The 20988-nt window shown below is 41.9% G+C and overlaps 9 protein-coding genes across 9 annotated transcripts; 4 read left to right on the top strand and 5 right to left on the bottom strand. All coding sequences in view use genetic code 12, as the record gives it.

Annotated features, from left to right (window-relative positions):
- Window positions 1-1411: 1411 nt before the first annotated feature.
- Window positions 1412-2932, top strand: PICST_62139 (predicted protein; the record flags this gene model as incomplete). The annotated part of the gene is made up of 2 exons (XM_001385933.1): window positions 1412-2179; window positions 2207-2932. 2 exons carry the CDS (start codon window positions 1412-1414, stop codon window positions 2930-2932), a joined length of 1494 nt encoding a protein of 497 aa, XP_001385970.2.
- Window positions 2933-3099: 167 nt separating this feature from the next.
- Window positions 3100-4398, bottom strand: PICST_48631 (predicted protein; the record flags this gene model as incomplete). The annotated part of the gene is made up of 1 exon (XM_001385584.1): window positions 3100-4398. A coding segment is annotated over one exon (1299 nt), but the record flags the coding sequence as incomplete, so codon positions are not given.
- A 1608-nt stretch (window positions 4399-6006) lies between these two features.
- PICST_61406 (predicted protein) lies at window positions 6007-7245 on the top strand (the record flags this gene model as incomplete). The annotated part of the gene is made up of 1 exon (XM_001385932.1): window positions 6007-7245. A coding segment is annotated over one exon (1239 nt), but the record flags the coding sequence as incomplete, so codon positions are not given.
- Window positions 7246-7437: 192 nt separating this feature from the next.
- On the bottom strand, window positions 7438-8379 carry PICST_48926 (predicted protein; the record flags this gene model as incomplete). The annotated part of the gene is made up of 1 exon (XM_001385583.1): window positions 7438-8379. The coding sequence occupies one exon, from the start codon at window positions 8377-8379 to the stop codon at window positions 7438-7440; it is 942 nt and encodes a 313-aa protein (XP_001385620.2).
- Window positions 8380-8433: 54 nt separating this feature from the next.
- PICST_61313 (predicted protein) lies at window positions 8434-10536 on the bottom strand (the record flags this gene model as incomplete). Its single annotated transcript, XM_001385582.1, has 2 exons — window positions 8434-9494; window positions 9531-10536. Coding segments are annotated over 2 exons (2067 nt in total), but the record flags the coding sequence as incomplete, so codon positions are not given.
- A 382-nt stretch (window positions 10537-10918) lies between these two features.
- SHM1 (Serine hydroxymethyltransferase, mitochondrial precursor (Serine methylase)) lies at window positions 10919-12457 on the bottom strand (the record flags this gene model as incomplete). Its single annotated transcript, XM_001385581.1, has 1 exon — window positions 10919-12457. The coding sequence occupies one exon, from the start codon at window positions 12455-12457 to the stop codon at window positions 10979-10981; it is 1479 nt and encodes a 492-aa protein (XP_001385618.1). The 3' UTR covers window positions 10919-10978.
- Window positions 12458-13005: 548 nt separating this feature from the next.
- Window positions 13006-13896, bottom strand: PPR2 (serine/threonine kinase; the record flags this gene model as incomplete). Its single annotated transcript, XM_001385580.1, has 1 exon — window positions 13006-13896. A coding segment is annotated over one exon (891 nt), but the record flags the coding sequence as incomplete, so codon positions are not given.
- A 1483-nt stretch (window positions 13897-15379) lies between these two features.
- PICST_36810 (predicted protein) lies at window positions 15380-16753 on the top strand (the record flags this gene model as incomplete). The annotated part of the gene is made up of 1 exon (XM_001385931.1): window positions 15380-16753. One exon carries the CDS (start codon window positions 15380-15382, stop codon window positions 16751-16753), a length of 1374 nt encoding a protein of 457 aa, XP_001385968.1.
- A 1306-nt stretch (window positions 16754-18059) lies between these two features.
- PICST_33084 (predicted protein) lies at window positions 18060-20780 on the top strand (the record flags this gene model as incomplete). Its single annotated transcript, XM_001385930.1, has 1 exon — window positions 18060-20780. The coding sequence occupies one exon, from the start codon at window positions 18060-18062 to the stop codon at window positions 20778-20780; it is 2721 nt and encodes a 906-aa protein (XP_001385967.2).
- Between the last annotated feature and the right edge of the window lie 208 nt (window positions 20781-20988).

Here is a 20988-nt window from a genome sequence, read left to right as displayed (position 1 = left end):
GGCATCTTATGTTCCTTGTACCTAGTGGTTTTGATTTATTCACATTCCCACGGTAGGAAATTCTTTAACATCTCCTTATTGAACAAATGAAATAATCCCGGCAAAATTCTAAATGGTTGAGGGAAACGTACGTTCCAGAATGTATGTCTGCTCCCATGTCAACCGTCTATTTCAATAGGCAAATGAAACGTAGTCTCTATCGACGTAATCGGCTTAGAAGTTAGAATCCCTCTGATTTATCCTGTGCATATAGAAAATCGGCCGTGAAAAAACGGTTGGTAGATACTGACTAGTTACTCTAGTGAATAGCAATCAGACCATTAATATCGGACCGTTAGATGTATAGTTCTACAGGCACCGATCATATTGGACACCGTTGGATGTACCCCTGATCTACGGAATGTAACTGTCGGCTAACATTCTTGCTGTAGCTATGTTATGCACTCGATCGGCAACATTGAATTCGCAACCAGAACCATTCCGGTCACAATACCGAACAATGGGTTTGTACCTCTTGGTTACTTTATAGTAGGAGCCATTCGACGCGTCGTGCTGCTGGATGGAAAAGTACAATAGACGTGTAAGGGGGCTACAGATCGAGCATTTTCGACGGCTTGATGGCATGTTTAATTACGTGAATCTGCGCAGCTAATAACGAGTTTTTCCTATTTGGTAAAATCATGAGGTTCATATCGACTGATGCTGTCAATTCTCGGTCTGTATGATATATTAAACAACGCTTTTGTTCTGATTTAACTTCAATTTTCACTTGCAGAATTTTCTATTCGTTCATTGTCTGCCCTGTAGTCCTCTAAGTAATTTTGAATAATTGAATCATTCCCAAAAATGTGAAATGGAAAAGTATATTACTTAAGCAGTCCTATTTCTTTCTAATCTAGAGTATAAGCTCTTCGATTGTCCTAGTTGTCTAACTACGGTCAATTTGACGAAGTCTTATGTAAGAAAATGCTACTTTTCGCTTTTCTTAACTGAGAGTGAAAAGTAATTATGCGCATAAAAATCTGTTTATGCGAATCATATGAGAATCTTAACTATGAGGATTTCCTTAACTAAGGAATTTGTCATTGGTGGCAAGCTAAAGTTTTCTATTCTTTTCCTTCAAATAAAGTCATCAAAGACGACAAGTAGGGTAGCGTCATAGAGTAGAAAATCTTCTCGACTTGCCTGGCCTCCCGATTTCCCGATTTCCCGTTGTCTCGTGAATCATTGAATTCTGATTCATCTTTTCATTCCATTTCTATAAGAATTCATTCTGGTCTTGAACGGCCAATTCATAGGTATCAATATTCAATCAGTAGTTCTCTATTCATTCCTACCATATCCTTGGTTTTTCTTATCATTGACCTCAAAAGTGTTCCATCAAAGTCAGAATACATCATATATTCATAAAATGCCAGCTCCAGCTACCACCACCTCAGTAGACGAACAGACTCTCAGCGTGATAGATCACTTGACTAAGAGCTACGATAACAAGTCTGAAATAGACTCTACTCTTATCGATGACTACATCACTGTTCTTGGTAGTATCGATCTTTTAGGTGCTATAGCCGATTTCATTCCTATTATCAACCATATATTGACAGATAATCTCTATCACCAAATCGATCCCAACCGCTTGCTTATAGAATTACTTCAGAAAATTGTATCCCGTCTAAGCTTCGGTCAAATCGTTCTGGTCTACTCACCAGAGTTCATTGTTTCAAGTCTTGCGAGTTCGGATAATGTTCCTATTACTAAACTCTGTTTGCTGATTATCATTCAAAAACTTCATGAACCAGAAACAGTACTGTTCATAGCCGAAAATTGCATCTCATTCATTTTGCTTAAGAACTACCTTTCCGATGCAAAATTGGATCTTGGAATCGTCAACCAAATCGAACTTTACGTCAATCTGTTGATCCTCAACGATGTCACAAATCTCCTCGAAGAAATTCTAACAGACACTAAGTTCGTAATTCTCTACAATTCCATAAGAAATAGCGAGAACACTATTCTTCTTGCTCGGTTGTTGGACTTTATATTGATTCTTTTGACATATAAAGTAGACCTTCCATTGGATCCACGTTTGTATACTTTTTCAAATGTGGAAATAGTCACATTCAAGGATGATCCCTTATTTCTCATTCTCCTTGTCCAATTTTATGTCAAATTGGTCCAGGTGCTAAACCACTCAACTGAGAACAAGTTCTCCGTGTTGGAAGAAGTGTCTCCAGTAATTGGCAACTTTGTCAACCTTTACAAGGATCCAACGACTGACGATTTCGTGAAGGTGGAAGTTATTGATATACTCGTCAAATTGTCCTATGCTACTAATTCTCTTTTAATTGAGTATGGACTTGAGTTGGCTTTGAATTCCGAGTTGTTCAAAAGTCACAATCTAATCAAAGTTTACGAATACAATGAACCAGACATCAAACTTCTCAGCAATGTCAACCCGGACTTAATTGTCCATTCTAGCAATGTAATCTATGAAGATGTGTTGTCTAACTTATCGCTATTGAACAATAAGCAGTATTTTCCAATTCTATTGAACTTTATAGGTTCGACTGATGTGTTCCCACGTCTTGAACAAGACTATTTCACGACAAAGCTCAAACATCTTCCTGCTGATAAGCTCTACGTAATACTATTGGAGTTTTCAAAGTTTTCACATTCTAGAAAGTTTCTCCTTAGTAATGCCACTTTGACCAACGACTACTTGTTGGACAATGATAATTTAACTTTTGTCAATAACGAGCTCTGGCACACTAAATTACAGGTATTGGAAAACTTGGTAAATGCCACTGATTCAGATTCGCCTGAGTTAGCACATTGGAAACCTTATCTTCAAGATTCGTTCAACTTGATGAGACACGGCAAAAAGATCAGGGATGTCGTGCCACAGGTTAGCATCTTGGACGAGACTTTGTAAGTTGCATAATTTAGATAAACATTAAGAAATTTATATGAGATAAGATGTCATATTAAAATGTATGCATGTATATTGTTGACTAGATATTAATCTGTAGATGATTTTGAGTCCTTTGAAGTGTCTGAAGCAAGTTGTTCTTTCTCTTTTGCTTCATTTTCGAGTCTCTTCTTTTCCTTTTCTGCTTCCTTCTTCTCGGTTGCGATTCTCCTGGCTCTGTTGTTGGCCCATTGCACGTTGAAGACAAGGACGATGTTCATTACAACGATCCAGATTACAAGAACACCCAAGTTGCGACCCAAGTTGCCCTTCCAGGTGTCGAAAAACACGACTTTCAACGCCTCATACGTGTTGTACATGGGCAAAGCAAAGCCATATCTGTAGAAGCCAGGCATAAGCACAAACGGTGCGAAAGTGGACGATATATTGATGACAATATTGAAGATCATCCACGGCGCTAAGAACACCTTCTGGTCAAAGGCTAAAATAACAGTGACGACGTTTTCATTTATACCACCACTGGCTGAGATGTACAAATACATGAACATCCAGAGCACCACAAACCCCGAATGTCCAAAGGCTACGTTCGTAGGCACTTGGAAAGCGATGGTAATGAGCGAATAAACCAACGCAAGCACAAGACAGTTAATCTGAGAAGCAACGAAACGCCAGACCAAGTAATGTCTGAACTTCAACTTGGTCCGAATGTAATTATAAATTTCTAGAGAGAAATTGAACTGATGGAAGGAGAAGAGGAGGGCATAGATCAATCCCAATTCCGATGGTCCCAACACAGCTGAAGACGGAGATGGTCGCAAGTCAATGATATTGAATGCGGGTTTTGAGGCTAGAATGCTGATGGTATTGTTGTTGGCCAAAAGAGCCAAACGTTGAGTATCGTTCAATGACTTTATTATTGGCTCATAAATCATTTGCGAAACGTACGAACTGAGCCAAACGTCTTCTATCTGACTAATATGCTTACTGACGTACTGACTTAATGCTGAATATTGTCTTCCTGATTCGTATACTACATCTATAAGCTCCGTGATCTCGCCAGAAGCTGTCAATGAGAAATTTGCCGTGGCCAAACTTCTATAGATGAGCTGTGAAGCATTGGGCTTGATGTGCACGGCAGCCCAGTACTTCTGGTGGTGTACTTTTCTGTACACTTCAGCAGTAATGTTATTATTATGGGCTCTGGCCGATTCCTGGAACTCTGACAAGGTAATTTGTTCCCATTTTGCTAAATTTATGACTGTCTCGTTATTTTGGATCATGGACAAAAATGCATCGTTTAAGAACGGATCTAACCTGCTTCCATCAACTTCAAAGGGCAAGTCTTCAGATACAACTAGAAAGCCCATGTTCTTGTATCTTGTGTCTCTTCTGTAGAGAGTACCCCAGTAAATGGAAAGAATTCCTATGAAGACAGAGAATATCAGTATGTATACTATCAACATCTTGAACCCGAAATTGGCCGTTGACTTAGCGATCTGGGCTGGAGTCTTCTTTGGTTTGGCTACAGCATTAGCATTGACTACATTTTCTGAAGACTCAGGGTAATGTGGTGATTGTTGACTTGATTCTTCGTGGACATCCGGTGGTATGTCGTTGTTAATGGCTCTGGCTGTGGCTTGACCTCCCGTAAGTCTATCAGCCGGGTTGTAGTCGAGCGGTGTTGCGTATTCATCCTGGTTACGGGAGTCGAGGGGATCGATAGACGAAGCTAACGATCGGGACATTGCACTATTATATGAAAATCAAAGCGTTATTAATTGTTAATGTATTGTACAGTGGTATAATAGACTGTTATTGAAACGATCTAGAGAGAGATGGAATGTAAATTATATCTATTTCTATGTGAAGCACATAAACAGCCGCGCAGACCAATCTGCTGTTATCACAAACCCGACAAGAAATACGCCCGAACCTATGAACAGGAAAAAGTCAACTAAAACGGCTATGCTTCCTCAGGTATTTACAATTACGACGGTATGGAATGGGATAGGAACCTTCGGGTCTGAGATACCGGAACTAACAACTGCAACTTCAGTATGTCCTGTGAAGAAACGGGACAAGGCGTCAAATACATGCCACATGCATGAGATATGCAATATAGACATTGGAGTTGACATATTACATCCCACAATGAATGGTTAGTGTATTCCATAGATATTAGTTAGTTCATAGGTGGTGGGTAGATTGCTTGAAATCGGCAGACATTAGTACCTTCGTAGCCGCTGTATCTCTATATTATTTTTTAGTTTGCGTCTCTGTTCTGGGAAAGTCATCCATATTAAACTTCCGTACATAATATTATTAAACAGCTCGCAGTGCATCTTGAGTTGAATTAAGGTTCAGCACCTCAGTAAATAGAGTGATTTTTTAAGTTAAAAGGAACCCACGGTTCTGCCTTAACTTTAGTTGTATCAATTCTTACCATCACCCCAAGACACAAGGCCCAGTTACTATCACCCTGACTAGCCATAATCTTCACATATTTACCCTACACCTCATAGTGGGTATAGTTTCTAATATCAACTCAATTTCCCTTTTCAATCTTTCATACATTTTAAATTATAAATATGGATAACCGGTCTATCTCGTCGCTTTCGTCGTCAGGCTCTAACGAAGACTTGCAAAATGATCCCGTTCAATTAGAGGATTCTCGTACGTCGTTGCTGAGGAGGCCCTCTCTATTCCGAAGAATGTCAGCGGCCACGACAGGCTACTTGTCTTTCGATTCTTCGAGTGAAGGAGAGCGGCGGCAGAACATGATCCGTGAAGAAGGAAATGACTACCTCGAGTTAAACTCAATCCACACTGATGATTGGTTTGGCAGTGATCAGTTGAAAAAATCGTTCTCCAAGAAGAAAGTACTTGATGAAGAGGAGGAAGACTTGGAAGAATTTCCCCAGTCATTTGGAGGAGAATCACAACAAATTCTGAATAAAAACAGTCGCACTGAAGTGCAAGATGGTGAAGGAGTGGAAGCTCTTCCTGTGGTCACCAGAAGAAGAAGTACCGTAGCTTCAACATTTCAAGCAATCACGAAGAAATTGGGGTTCTGGGATAAAGAATTTCATGAGGAGAGAATCAACATCGTGTTGACATTTGCTAATAACTACCTTTTCCTTGTCGTAGGTTTCACTGTAGCATTGTGTATTTACTGGGGGTCTTACTATAATAGAGCTTCCAGGTACAAGAACTTGCGATTTGCCGTAGTCAATGCTGATACCCAAGTGGGAGAATTACCTGCAATTGTGGGGCCTATAGTCGCAAACTACTTTAATCTCACCTCCATCCAGCTGCTTGGAAGCTTTGATATCTGGGATTTCGAAAGAATATCCACTTTGGCCATTAGCCACAATAACACCATCACCGAAGAAGTGTATAGACAAGTACACCACCAAAAGTATTGGGCTGCGTTTTATATTAGACCCAATTCCACATTGGACTGGGTCAGTGCGATGGAAGCAGAATCTACTGCTTTTTCGCCAGCTGTGCTCCTCGAGGCTATTTACGAGACTGGTAGGGACTTCAATGCCGTCAATCTCTATATTTCGTCCATTGTTAACCAGATCATCCGATATTACAATGCATACATTCAACAAACTCCATTAGTTGAAGACTTGTTGAGCACCTTGAATTCAACACAGCAAGTTAATGTTATTTCCAATGCTCCTGGCTTGTTGACGACGCCGCCTACTTTTGTAATCAACGATAGACTCCCAGTTTCCAACCAGATTGTCCAAGCGCCCTTTCAAATCGGACTTATCTACTTGGTGATCTTCTCGTTCTTCCAATTCATCTTCCAAATCAAGATGCACATGTACATGGCCACCAAGCTCAAGGGATTCAAGTATGTAGCATACAGAATGGTTGCTTCACAAATAGCCTACCTCGTCCTATCGTTGGCATTTGTCACGTTGAACACTGCCTTTGGCCTCAAATACAATACCACTTTTGGTCGTCTGGGCTTCTTGGTCATCTGGTCATTTGGCTACTTGACTTTGAGTTCCTTAGGCAGTATCATTGAAGTCGTTGCATTGATATTATTTGCTGTCAAGCCACAGTTGATTGGATTTTTGTTGTTGTTCACGGCTGTAGTCAATTTGTCACCCACCGTTTCACCCATTGTTTTGTGTCCAGACTTCTACAGATATGGTTATGGTATACCTGTGAGAAACGCTTACGAGCTAATGCAAGTAGCCTACTTCGACTCGTGGAAAGGTCGTATGGGCAGAAACATCGGCGTACTTCTCACCTGGATTGTCGTTACCAACGTAGCCATGCCGTTTGTCATGAAATGGATGGCCAACAAGAAGTCGGCTGCTGATGCCAAGGCTGCTGCTGAGGCTGCTGCCCAAAAAACAGTGAAAAGCTAACTTGCTCTACATATGCATTTATTGTCTTTGTCGATGTTTGTTAGTATCATTGTCTTCAGACATTACCCTTCAATAATTAAATATACAATTCTAGATATAATATACAAATAGAATTCGTTACGAAACACAGTTAACCCAAGCATTGCCACAGATACACGTTCTTTGGAAGACCATGGTCCAGAGCCCAATGGTGCTGGGAGCATCAAATACAAGAGGATCTGCTACCAAAGATACTGAACGACATCTAGTACACTTGCGCAACTTGGCAATCTTGTCGTTAGCAATAGCAGCTTTGTGATTGGTAGTTCCATTTCGAGAAGTATCTGTCTTGCCAGTAATCTGGTTCATATCTACAGAAATGATTATCTTACGCAAAGAGTCGATACACTCTTTGTCAGAATACTGTAATCTGGGAATCATCTTGGGTTTCAACTGCGACGAAGGATATATTACAGTCTCCAGAAGACCCTTAGATGTTCTAGCAGATCTCTTGTTTACACCTATGTCCAACCAATCGACATCGTAAAAGTACAAGTCCGATACCTTCATATCACGATTGATATTAACAGCATGTCGGTCGATCAAGATCTTTCCAATCTGTTCCATGTCTTCCGTTAACTCACCTTGGCAAACCAATTTCTGTTCCACCTTCAATGAATAGCCCTTTTCCTTTCCTGCTAATCTTATGCTCTGCTCTTTGGTGATTAAAGCATCGCATTCTCTCAAGAAGTTCTCAAAGAGACTTAATGTCAACGGAGAATTGTTGCAGATGGTGAAATATCTGTTCAACGACTCTTTCATTGGTGTAAAAAGCTTACTGGCTTCAGACAAGTCTTTATGTAGTTTCTTCAATATTTCATGAGTTCTGCCGATAGATGACAATGCATACATCAAGAACAATCTAGGAACCTTACTGAGAATAATAGGCAAGGCAATAGAGTTCTTGATGGTCAACTTACTGTTGGACGAGTCTTGCTTGGAGTAGGACAATTGTAGCAATTCTTGGTTGATGTATACCATCAAGTCAATGAGCCACTTGACATTACCTACTAATGACATGATACATTCCCCTCTGGTGATAGAATCTTGTAGACTATCCTCGGTAGGTTTCTTCTTGGAGATCTGCCTATAGATACTAGACAACAGGAACATGATGCCGAAACTCGTACTCCTCAAGTTCAAGACTATCCAGGCAATGTCGCTCACTATGGAGTTTTTATCCTGCAATTCCCCAAGAACCAATTGCAACGATAACAACTTCTGTAATGGAGGATTGGAAAGCAACTTGTCTACAGATTCCTTGTTGAAAGCATCGAGTTGGAAGTTTATTGCTTTATGAGATTCGCTTACAATTGACTCCACAAACTTCTTGATGATCATTTCTATATTGTGTGGTTTATCAGTGATAGTCTTTTGAAGCAGAATTTGAAGTCGCACGATTTCAGTTTGAATCAAAGCAACTAAATCGTCAGAACACGTATTGGTGTAACAAGCGTAGGCATGACGGAAGGCAAACCCCACTGACGTAGCAAAGAGTTCCTTGGGAGAAATTCCAAGGTATTTTTCCTTTTCAAAAACTTTCAAATTCAACCGAGTAGACCCTCCCTTGAAGTCGGCGTAAGCTACAGATGTGAGGTTGGGCGAAACGGCCATAATGAGATTGGAGCTGTTGTCGATTTTTGGGAAGTTGAAGCCGACATCGAATATCGACGAAATAGTCTTTGGAGGTAAATTAGTATCGTCGGAATTGTTGACGATTTTCATCAGGTTTCTGTCTACAACGTCTACATGGCCATCAAGATAATACAAGAGAATGAAGTAGTCTGACAACGCTGTCGTTATCGACTGGATCGTGCCTGAACGTATTAGCTTGTCTTGCAAAGTCACAGTTTGTACTGTTGGACTATTTGCTGGTGCAGTTACATTTTTACGAACTCCCAATTCGCCAAACGCGCTCAGTATAAGCTCCAGTTCTTCGCTCAAACTATATCTGTAGATAGTGGAAGAAGCTATACCAGAACCGTCTTCAAAAGTGTAGCTGATAAGGATATCTAAAGATGAGTCCTTTTCGGCCCCAGCAGATATGATATCGATCGAAGCTAGGCTTCCTATTTGGTACAGCGGCTGATTTCCGTCTTCTGAGTCTGCGTCTACGTCCATCTTGTCCATATCCACTTTGTCAGCATCCGTTTGTGCTGATATCTTGTCACTTCCCTCCTCCTCTGCTGCTGCCAAGAACGTGGGCACCGGAATCGAGGCCAGGATCCTGGTCACGTTCAATTTGGGAGTCTTATGCTCTTCTTTGGGTGTATGGTAATGAGGATCCACCTTCTGTCGTTTGGCAGATTCGACGAGAAAACCCCAATCTACAGTGACAGAATAAGTCGAGATGTTTCTGGTTACAGAATCATATGCTGTCACGACTATTTGCTTGTCGTTGGTAAAACCTATGGAGGCTTTGGTGATAATTACGATATCGTCACTGAGCGCTACAGACGTTTTGTGGTACTCCACCTTATGTTCCCCTTGGAAATAGAGAGTAAACTGGCCATTCTGTCGCAACGCTACACATGCCTGTTTGGTCAGAATCGGATGCGTGACTCCGTGTGGCTGGAATTGGTTCACTCCATAAGTATAGACAAAGGGGGAGTTTGAGGAATTTTGGTTCTCCAAAGTCACTAAAGCTGCCGGCTTGTTGATGATCTGGACCTTTTCGATGTTTAACCAACTGAAAGAAACAATAGCAGCGCCAGGGTTCACGGGAAGCGCGGGGTCCTGGTTGATGATATCTCGATAGATCATTTCCATATGGTTGTACGAGGTCAATTCGTAGCTCGGTGAATTCTGACTAGCCGCCGCTGTTGATGCCGCACCTGACGAATCCAGATTGACTGTCAGTTTTTCACTACCAGGCTCTAGCAAGCCTATTCCAGCAAGAAGAATGTAGAAATTGCCATAGACATCGGAGATAGCCAAGTCAGTGCTAAGGTAACTCCATTCCACCAACGCCAACTCAGAGAGGAAGTTGTTCTCTAGTTTGACCGAAATACTCTGAGGCTCAGCAAGTTTCCACGAATTGCCGTTGACGTTTTCTAGATAAGTGAGTAAGAGATTGTCTTTAGAGTGCTGGACAGGACAGGCATAGGCAATAAAGCCATTACGAGACCATGAGATGAGATCCGAAGGTCGGGTTGCACCTGACGCCGTCCGGGCCATGCTGTTGGTATTTGGAGACATCTCTGAGTTTTCCGGCTTGAAATCAAAGAAAGAAGGACTGTTGGATGCTTTTTAAAAGAAAAGTAATGATTATATGAATTCAGTGCCTTATCCAAATTGGTTTTGCATAGTTAAGGTGTTGATGTCGCGTGTCGCATTTGTAGATTTTCAGAATGCGACATTAGATAGAGAGGATATTAAGAGGTATTACAGAGAAATTGTGGGAAAAGGTAGGTATTCTTGATACAATCTCTATAGTTGATAGTAGTATGTATTCGACTGCTTGTACTTCTTTGATATTTGTACAACTTTTCCTACTATTTTTGAAAGCATTCTTGATTTGATAAATTCACGTGACATACAGTATAACCTTTACATTTCTATTCTTTACTCATATATTCACATAGAGTCATATTTACACTGCTAATAACTTGCGGGCAACTTACAAGTCGCCTGGGACAGGGAAGGTCGAGGCCCAGTCCGATACTTCTTTGGCCAAAGCCTTGACTTCAGCACTAGAATCAGCCAACTTCTTGAACGAAGCCAACAACTCCTTAGGGACAGAACCTTGTTCCTGAGCTTTCAAGGCAAGCGAGATTTCTACAGCCTTTTCTATCAACTTGGCAACCTTGTCAAATTCCTCAGGGCCGAAGCCTCTGGTAGTCATTGCTGGGGTTCCAACTCTCAAGCCCGAGGGGAATAAAGCCGACTTATCGCCTGGAACAGTATTTTTGTTGGCAGCGATATTGGCTCTCTCCAAAACAGCCTCAACACGAGCTCCGTCAATATTTTTGGATCTCAAGTCAACAAGAATCAAGTGGGTATCAGTTCCATCAGAGACCAATTTGAAACCACGTGACACAAGAGCATTGGCAAATGAGCTAGCATTGGCAACGACATCTCTCTGGTACTCTTTGTATTCAGGGTATTGTGTCTGCTTCAAGGCCACAGCCAACGCAGAGATGGTGTGGTTGTGTGGACCACCCTGGTGGGCAGGAAAGACAGAGAAGTTGATCTTTCTTTCCAAGTCGTAGGGGATTTCTTTACCTTTTTTGGTTACCTTTCTGATACCCTTTCTGAAAAAGATCATGGCACCTCTGGGACCTCTCAATGACTTGTGCGTGGTCGTGGTGACGATATCCGAGTATGGGAATGGAGAATCAGTCACTCCGGCCGAGACCAAACCGGAAATGTGGGCCATATCGCTCAACAAGTAGGCTCCGACCTTATCGGCAATTGCGCGCATCCTACGGTAGTCAATGACACGAGAGTAGGCAGAAGCACCAGCAACAATGATCTTGGGTCTGAACAAAATGGCGTTGGCCTCCAAGGTGTCGTAGTCGATGATACCTGTCTCCTCGTTCAAACGATATGGCATCGTCTGGAAGTACTTGGAGATGTACGAGATCTTAGCGGACGGGGTTTGGTAACCATGCGACAAATGGCCCCCATGAGGAAGGTCTAAACCCATAATTCTGTCTCCGACTTCAAGAACAGCTGAGTAGGCGTACAAGTTGGCTGGAGCACCCGATAATGGCTGGACATTGACACCCCACTGTGCAGGGTCTAAGTCAAAAGCTTCAAGGGCTCTTTTCTGACATAATGACTCAGCTTTGTCGATAATTTCATTTCCACCATAGTATCTCTCGCCTGGGTAGCCTTCGGAGTACTTGTTCTGCATTTCCGATCCCAAAAGGTCCATCACGGCCTTTGAGGTGAAGTTTTCGGAAGGAATCAACGTGATGGAGTTCTTTTGTCTGGCTTTCTCTTGAGACAAGATCTCAGCCATTTCCGGGTCTACTTCCTGAACTGGCTTGGAGATGAGTGCCTGAGCGTGGGCTGAAAGAGCATAGCTTCTGGCAATTGCAACGGGCAATCTCTTGGATTGTACCCTCAAGGTACTGGAGACAGAAGAGAGCATAGTAGTGGTGCTTTTTTGGAGAAATCTAAAGCCTGAATCGGAGGAAAAATCACCATATATGTAGTTCAGGAATTTTTCACTATGACTAACTGAAAAATTGAATGTTGACCGGAATGTGTGTGGGGATCAGTTCCGAGGGGGAAACCAACAGCGACACTCACCAGAATCTGTGCGGCGTATGTTTCTGCCACGTGATTATGATCGGAACTCAGTGCGAAAACCAGATCCCGCAACTGGTTCTCCACACTTGCCTGTGTACTCCAGAGTCATGTCAGAGTCAAATGACTAGGAGTCAGTGAGAAGATGGAGTCAATTACAGCCAAAGAAGGAGTCAGTAGGGAACTGTGAAACATAGCCAGAAGTCAACGTTCAGAAAGAAGTCAATGTTCAGTGAATGGGCCAGAGAAGCCAGGCTTCGACTCAGAGTCATTTTAATAATATATATGGCTGCAACTTTTTTCTGAATATTCTTATCTTAGACTTCTCTATACGCCGAGGTGGTCGCGGAATACGAGCGTATGCTCCGTTTCACACCGATGGCCCTCGTGGCAATAATCAATGCTGGAGAACCATTCATCTTCCCAGAAGTCTCTGATAGTGGCTCTTTTGGTTGGGTTTACCATCAAGATGTAGCTGGCAAGAGGATATGATTCGGCAGGAAGATACCTGAGGACGGAAGCCTTTCCCATTTCCAACCCCTCGTCGGTGTAAACGGGTGGAGGAATCAAATGGTCTGTAATCCACAGCTGTGGCCTGTCAGGGATGTTTTTAAATGCTGTATACTTCTTGTCAGAATGTCGGGCCGATTTCCAGGGGAATTTCACCACCATTAAATAGTAGAGAATTATACCAAGAGACCATATGTCCGCTTCCATGCCGTTGTAGCGAATTTTCTCTATGGTTTCCGGCGCTATGTAGGCGTCGGATCCAACAATTCCTATTGCGGGCTCGTTATCCTTGACCACAAGGGCAGTTGCAAAATCAATAATCTTGACAGTGCGGTTCGGAATATCTACAACCAAATTATTTAACTTGAGATCTCGATGGCACACCTTAGCCTCGTGCAAATATCGTACGCCGTCGCAGATTTGTTTCCATATGCATAGCATACCCTTGGGGTCTAACGATGACGCAGGCACTGAACGGATAAGGTCGTAGAGATTGGGGCTTCCAGCTTCAAGGAACGTCCGCACTTCACCACTAAGCGAAACCTCGTATTTGTAAACCTCTATGAGATTTGAATGGTGGAGCTGTCGGAGAATGTTGTATTCGGTAAGAACACGGGCTACGTATTCAGTCTTGGACTCGTATTTCTCCTTAGAGTGGTACGTTTTTACGGCATACCTGAAGGTCGGTACTACCTTGGATTTGTACAAATCGACCGTGCCCGAGATGCCCTCGCCAATTCTTGAGATTCGGATATCACTTCGCGAAAACTTCTGAACAGCCTTCGAAGATCCACTATTTTTGTCAGATTCTACTTTAGGCAGTCCCTCGCTCTTGAACCGGTCGAAAAGGCCCATTTTTGGTGATTTGCATCAAATAAATTACAATTTGAAAATTGAAAGTAGTGAAAAACGATTTGACGTTGAATTCGGGCCGAGGTTGTATGCAGGTGTTACCCCAGACTATCTAGTACGATATTCGAGAACGAAGACGTAGCAGAAGAGGATGAATTCCAAGGGATACCAGAGTGAGTTTGTATAGATAGAGAATCTGTTGGTGTTGATAGTTAATCTGGGAAGGAATTTTTAGTAAGTTTTTCCGAAGTCAAGTTGTTTAATATTGTTTTAGCCTCTAAGTCTCAATAAGAACTCGATAATGTTTCCAAGCCAAACTAGAAGGCTTCAGATAGAAATAGCTAGGTTTTTTTCCCATCTAATATTTACTAGTCTTTTGTCTCTTGTTAGCTCTGTTCAATATGATGTGTTCCTATATTGCTTAAATAGTGTATGTTGCAGCCAACGGACCTAGGTTGTCTCTGATTGTCGAGCACTAAAGTTCAGTCATCTCAATGTTCTGCCATCTCAATGTTAGTTTTCGTTCTTCATTCCGACGGATCATTCTGAGAATCTTCTTCTATTAGGGCTGCAATACCAGCCCAGTCAAAGTGTTGAAAGTGTTTTCGCCTATAGAAAGTATCTACTTACTAGAAGAGCGAGGAACCGGAATATACTATAAGTGTCGCTAAAATGCTGATATCTGATGTTTGTTTACTTTTGTCTGCTGTCTATCGCATCTACTATGTGTAGCCATCTTCTTCATACCCTATGGTATCATAATCAAACCACAATGTCTTATCGCTAACAGAATTAAACAGCGCTACCATTTCAAACATCTTCGTAACCACTATCCTATGGTTAATTCCGCTGTCATATATGCAGTATGAACTCCCGTTCCGTCCATCGTTTCCCAATGCGGCCCAATACGACCCAATACGGCCAAATGGCCCAGCAGCTTACCTGAGCCCTGACGTCAGCACTTTGGTTATCTTTGCCATCCGCAGCGGCCCTTCTCCAGACGGCTCTCTCTTTCTGTATCACACGAATTGTGGGATTCAGTTTAAATAGAATTTTCAAACAATTCTGCTTTTGAAATCTGACTCTTTTTCTTTTCTCCTTTTTCTCTTTTTTTCGTTTTTAAACGCTCATCTTCACTTTCTTTAGAATGAAGTTGTCACTTTCCGCTGCTACTTTAGTCGCTGTGGCTTCCGTATTCGGAGCTGCCGACTCCCTAACTGTTCCCAACCCCTTTGCTAAGTCTGGCAATGGGCAACAAATCTTGAACTTTGAGTCTGCCGCTGACAAAATCGCAGAAAAGTTCTCTGGTATTAATGCAAACAATGTGTTGACCAGCATCGCATCTGTGCTCAACCAACCGCTCGAAGCTGTCTCGACTGAAACAAAGAAAATCTGGGCCGACATGATGCTCGAGTTCCCTGAGACCGTTTCCAAGTTGAACTTCAAGGCTCCAGCCAAAAAGTCCTCTAGCAAGTCGCAGTTCGACTACCATGTATCTGACGCCAAGCTTCCTAACCACAAGCTTAGAGTCAAAAACACTCCTAAGGACTTGGGCATTGACTCCGTCAAGCAGTACAGTGGTTACTTGGATGTTGAGGACGAAGACAAGCACTTCTTCTACTGGTTCTTCGAATCGAGAAACGACCCCAAGAACGACCCCGTTATCTTGTGGTTGAACGGTGGTCCAGGATGTTCGTCTTTGACCGGTTTGTTCTTTGAATTGGGCCCAGCATCCATCGGCGCCGACTTGAAGCCTGTTCACAACCCATACTCATGGAACAGTAATGCCTCGGTAATCTTCTTGGACCAGCCAGTAAATGTTGGATACTCCTACTCTTCTCAGTCTGTTTCCAACACCATTGCTGCTGGCCAGGACGTGTATGCCTTCTTGGAATTATTCTTCAAGCAGTTCCCAGAATACAACACTCTTCCTTTCCACATTGCTGGTGAATCCTACGCCGGCCATTACATCCCAGTGTTCGCCAGTGAGATCTTGAGCCATGAGGACCGTTCTTTCAACTTGACCTCGGTGTTGATCGGAAACGGTTTGACCGACCCTTTGACCCAATACGAATACTACGAGCCTATGGCCTGTGGTGAAGGAGGAGAACCTTCCGTCTTGGAACCAGAAGAATGCCAAGCCATGTCCAACGCCATTCCTAGATGTTTGTCTTTAATCAAGTCCTGTTATGAGTCCGGCTCTTTGTGGTCGTGTGTTCCTGCCACGATCTACTGTAACAACGGTCAGATGGGTCCTTACCAAAAGACTGGTAGAAATGTCTACGACATCAGAACCATGTGTGAAGGCTCCAACTTGTGCTACAAAGATTTGGAATACATCGACCAATACTTGAACCAGCCGGAAGTCAAGGCTAAGCTTGGTGCCGAGGTGGACGAGTATGAATCCTGTAACTTCGACATTAACAGAAACTTCTTGTTGGCCGGTGACTGGATGAAGCCTTACTACAAGAATGTCATTGAATTATTGGAAGCTAAGCTCCCAGTGTTGATTTATGCCGGTGACAAGGATTTCATCTGTAACTGGTTGGGAAACCAAGCCTGGACCAACAGTTTGCCATGGTCTGGAGCTGCCAAGTTTGCCACAGAAAAAATCAGAACCTGGACAGTAGGAAAGAAGGCTGCCGGTGAAGTCAAGAACTTTGCCAACTTCACCTTCTTGAGAGTGTTTGGTGGTGGTCACATGGTGCCATACGACCAACCAGAGAATGCTTTGGACATGGTCAACAGATGGGTTTCTGGCGACCGCAAGTTCTGATTCTAAAGACTAGTTTTTAGCGACTGCAAAATTTATAGTTATGTTGATTCATATTGTAGACTTTAGTACTAATATTGAATAATGATAAGTTGACTGTGTATATAGTGTCAATTGTGTGGCATTTTAAGCATATGAAGCCATTGCTTGGAGACCGTAGGATATACACGTACTTTAAAGATGCTTTTATGAGAATTCTAGCTAATTGGGAATCCTACTTAAAGAGATATTTGTGTTGTTACTAACAATATGCTTCGTACAGTCTACTTTCTGCTCTAACGACTACTATGAGTATACGGTGGAAGTACGAAAATTTAGAACAAGTGTGCAATTTCAATGAAAGTGCCACTAATTTTGTAAGAAAACTGCCATTCATTTTGACAATTTTGACAATTTTGACAATTTTGACAATTTTGACAATTTCGTGGCAATTTCAACCTACATAAGGTACATTGCCAATACTACTGTGCTAATATGGTAGGGCTGTCTCTCTTCTGTCCCAAAGCTTATTCTCGGACAACTAACACCTACGCCGTGGGCGCCAATTTTTTAATCTGTACATGCGTCGTCGCAGGGCAGCACTTCGCGACTCCGTCTATTTGTTTGCAAACAACCTCAGCAAGTTACGGGCTATCTCTTCGCTTCCTCAGCTAGCTCGTCTTGCATTGTTCCTCGCATATAGCCATCCCAATCGAAGCTTTCTTTGGTAATCCCGATCCGCTTGCCGCATGTGAGTAGATTTTTTTATGCGCTATCACGTGCCATGTATGCACGTCAACTCAGCAGCACTGCCGTTTTGGGCCTGGTAGTAAACACAGTTGTGTTTACCTTCAAATTTTTCACAACCATAGTCAATTTCACCATATCATAATATTGATGGTGGGGACAACCAAATGTTTATACAGCCTTGTGTGTATAAGGAATTGCGTCCTGTATGCATGGGTTTTCTGTTTGAATTCAAATACAGTCTGGCTTCGATCCGATCCACATCTCTTCGCCTTGATCTGCTTTTGGCTCCCCACTATCGTCTATTGGTTTCAGCAAATTGCAAACCAACTCTGATTGGTGTTCACGCCGGCTATTTCAAGGGACCTGCAATTGTCAATCCTTTCCACAATTGACTTCTGTTCCCATCTCATTGTTGAAGAACATTCCAAAAGCAAAGTATCTTTTCCCGTTCGTGCTGGGACACAAGCTTGGTGCCCATTAAATACTAGACAATTTCTACAAATATCAACAAATATCTCCAAACATAACCTCGAGCTCACACTTTAGGCCCTCCCTTCTTTGCATTTTCTACCATTCACAAATGTTTGTGGAGCTGGTCCTTGGGATCAACTCCCTCATATCAGTTTTCTGCATTATTACGTCCGTATTCTCAATACTAGCATTCACCCATATACGATATGTCCCCATACTTGTATTTGCTATTGCCGGGTTTGTTCTAGTGGCAGTTTTATTAGCCATCTGTTCCACAACACTCATAACAAGACGAGCATCTCCGATCTCCATCGTCTTGCAATTATCAGCGTCATGTTTCTACCTTGCCAGCGGCACACTCCTCATAGTGCAGATGGTCCAAAATCATATTGGACAAACAAATAATCCTAGACATTGGCAAGTAATTGTTCTAGTTCTCTTCATTGTCAATATCATATTCATAGTAGCCTCCTCGACTATGGTACTCATTAGTCACAGGTTTCAATCAAAGATCAAAGATGAAGAGATGATGACCCCACTTTCTTCTTCTAACAACACCCAAGTATCAAGTACTTACAGTGAAAATAGAGGGAAGCAAGATTTGGTATCCAAGAAAATATCTGAAAAAACATTGATAAACCAAGATATAGATGATGAGCAGACCATACAAGATATTTTAGAAACAGCAGAAAATGAGAAAGAATCCCAACCCAACTATTCCAGCTTCACTAATTCGAACTGGATGGATTCAGCTGCAGAATTAAATGCCATCATTCGTCCAGATCTGGAGTTAACAAGAAATTCCAGCGAGTCCAAGAGGTCTAGAAGAAATACCTTCAAGATATTTACATCCAACAGACCAAACGTTCCCCGTCTGGTAGACTTAAGAACAAGTAAGAGTGTACCAAGTTTGTTCAAATCGCATAGTCCTAAGAATCTGGAATTTACTGATAAGTTTATGGAGCTGCAGTCTTCATTTGTCTTAAAGTCGATGTCCACTACCAAACTTCCTGAGAATACTTCCAAAGTGTCACTTTCCACCATTATGACCGAGTCATCGTCCACAAACATGAAGAATAGCTCAAGTGGATTACAATTGCATAGAACAATCTCATTACTCAACTCCAACTGCTCTGAAACCAATCTACAGATGGACCATATCACAGAAGTGGACGACATGGTACTTTCTGAAAAAGTCAAAAGATCCAAATCTACCTCATGCATTGGACCATCTAAGAAACTGAAAAGAAATCAGATGTGGAACTCTATCAATGGCGAAAGAATGTTCCTAGCTCAAGTGAATGAATCCATCTTGCCTCCCGTTCTCAAAAGTGGAGAAAGTCGCATTATGGAGGTGAAGAGAAGGCAAGAATCATACATGTCTGAAACTTTGTCTTTGACAGAAATTGAAAATATGGTGGTTGAACAATATAATGAAGTTGATAATACGTTTCCAGCTTCTACAACTTTGCCAACTTCCACCATAGTTCCAGCCTCAAACATAGATGAAGAAGCACCTAATCTTCCTACTACATTAAGTCCAGTTGGTGAATCTGAGATAGAGACCCCTAATATTGAAGGCATAGATGACTTAGATTCTGCAAACTTACCTTACGTGGAGGAATTTGCAGAGCCTATTGACCAGAGCTATTTCCACGGATTTGATGTGAATGAAATTACAATTGACGAAGTTCCCATCAAGAACAGTTCCCGAAAGATAGGTATTTATGAATTTGAAAATAAGCCCTACCTTCTTCATCACGAGGAGCAGAACCACAGAGAAGATTATAGGACAGCACTTAACGGACTAGAGAAAATTCCGAGACAAGACGATGGCGAGAATTCTATCTGGAAAGCAGAAAATTCACCATCGTCAAATCATATCAATAATATCTCCTTGGAAGAATGGAATCAAAAAGCCGAAGCATATGAACAGAGAAGGACAAGATCTGGAGCAAACTTTACAGGAGTAGTGAAATTGGTTAGTAGTAATAATTTAAAGACTTTGAATGACTTTGAAGAAACTTCCCAAAGTCAAACACTCCACAAAGAATTCATATTGCCTCCTGTTGAAGCTAGGTTAGATAACATTGATAACATATCAGATTTTAACAGTACTACTGGTAGTGCTAGAAGACCATCATACAACCTACTGAGCAGGTCCCTCAGTGCCCCATCTTTGCATACATACCGAAACATTAGTCTGAGCAGTAATGGATGTTCGGTAAAAACACCTTCTGACTATCAGACAATACCAATACAAACCAAAATAGTTCTGCCAATGGCAGAGAGTGTTAATGAATTCAACTCTGTATCTTCTTCTCCAATCAAGAAGATTCTTGAGAGCCCAAGAAGAATCAGCAATGCGTTCAAGAAAAGAGCTAGACTCAGTATCGGGAATAGTGACATTGAAAGATCTAGATACCACAAGCACACCAGTTCGTCCATTTCCAATGCCATGTCAGTAGGTTCAGCTGTGTCGTCCAGGTCAGGATCTCCTCGTAAGTCTCTCAAATCTATTCTTACTACTAGATCTCATCACAGACACAGCTCTTCTGTGCCCTCTTTTCCTCTTCCTCAGACAAAGTTACATTATCACAGCATGGTTCCTCCCTCATCTAACTTATTTTCTGCCTACGGGCAGCCAAATATATCACATGTTGGTGAAGAGCCCATAGACTTCTGGGAACTCGAAAGTGGGCCAAGTTCAGATAGATCTAGAGTCAGTTCTGTTCCCAGCGCAGTGATAGGAGAGTACGACAGAGAGAAGTGGAGAACACTTAAAGCATTGCAGAACAATGACCAGTTTGAGTTTGACGTCAGCATATAAATTGTGATATTATTAATAGTGATACCCTCTAATTTTAGCATTATCGAAGATTATATTTCGCAGCCATTCGCATTAGTCGTATAACAAGTATACTTAAAAAAAATGGAATTGAGGAATCAAGAATTCGCTTATACCATATTTACGTGTGGATGTATAAGTTTAATTACATCTCTAATTGACTCTTCTTTACTCTTCTAAGCCAACGTCT

The sequence above is a fragment of the Scheffersomyces stipitis genome, chromosome 6, assembly GCF_000209165.1.
Source record: "Scheffersomyces stipitis CBS 6054 chromosome 6, complete sequence".
Lineage (NCBI taxonomy): Eukaryota > Fungi > Ascomycota > Pichiomycetes > Serinales > Debaryomycetaceae > Scheffersomyces > Scheffersomyces stipitis.
This window is presented reverse-complemented; position numbering and strand designations above follow the sequence as displayed.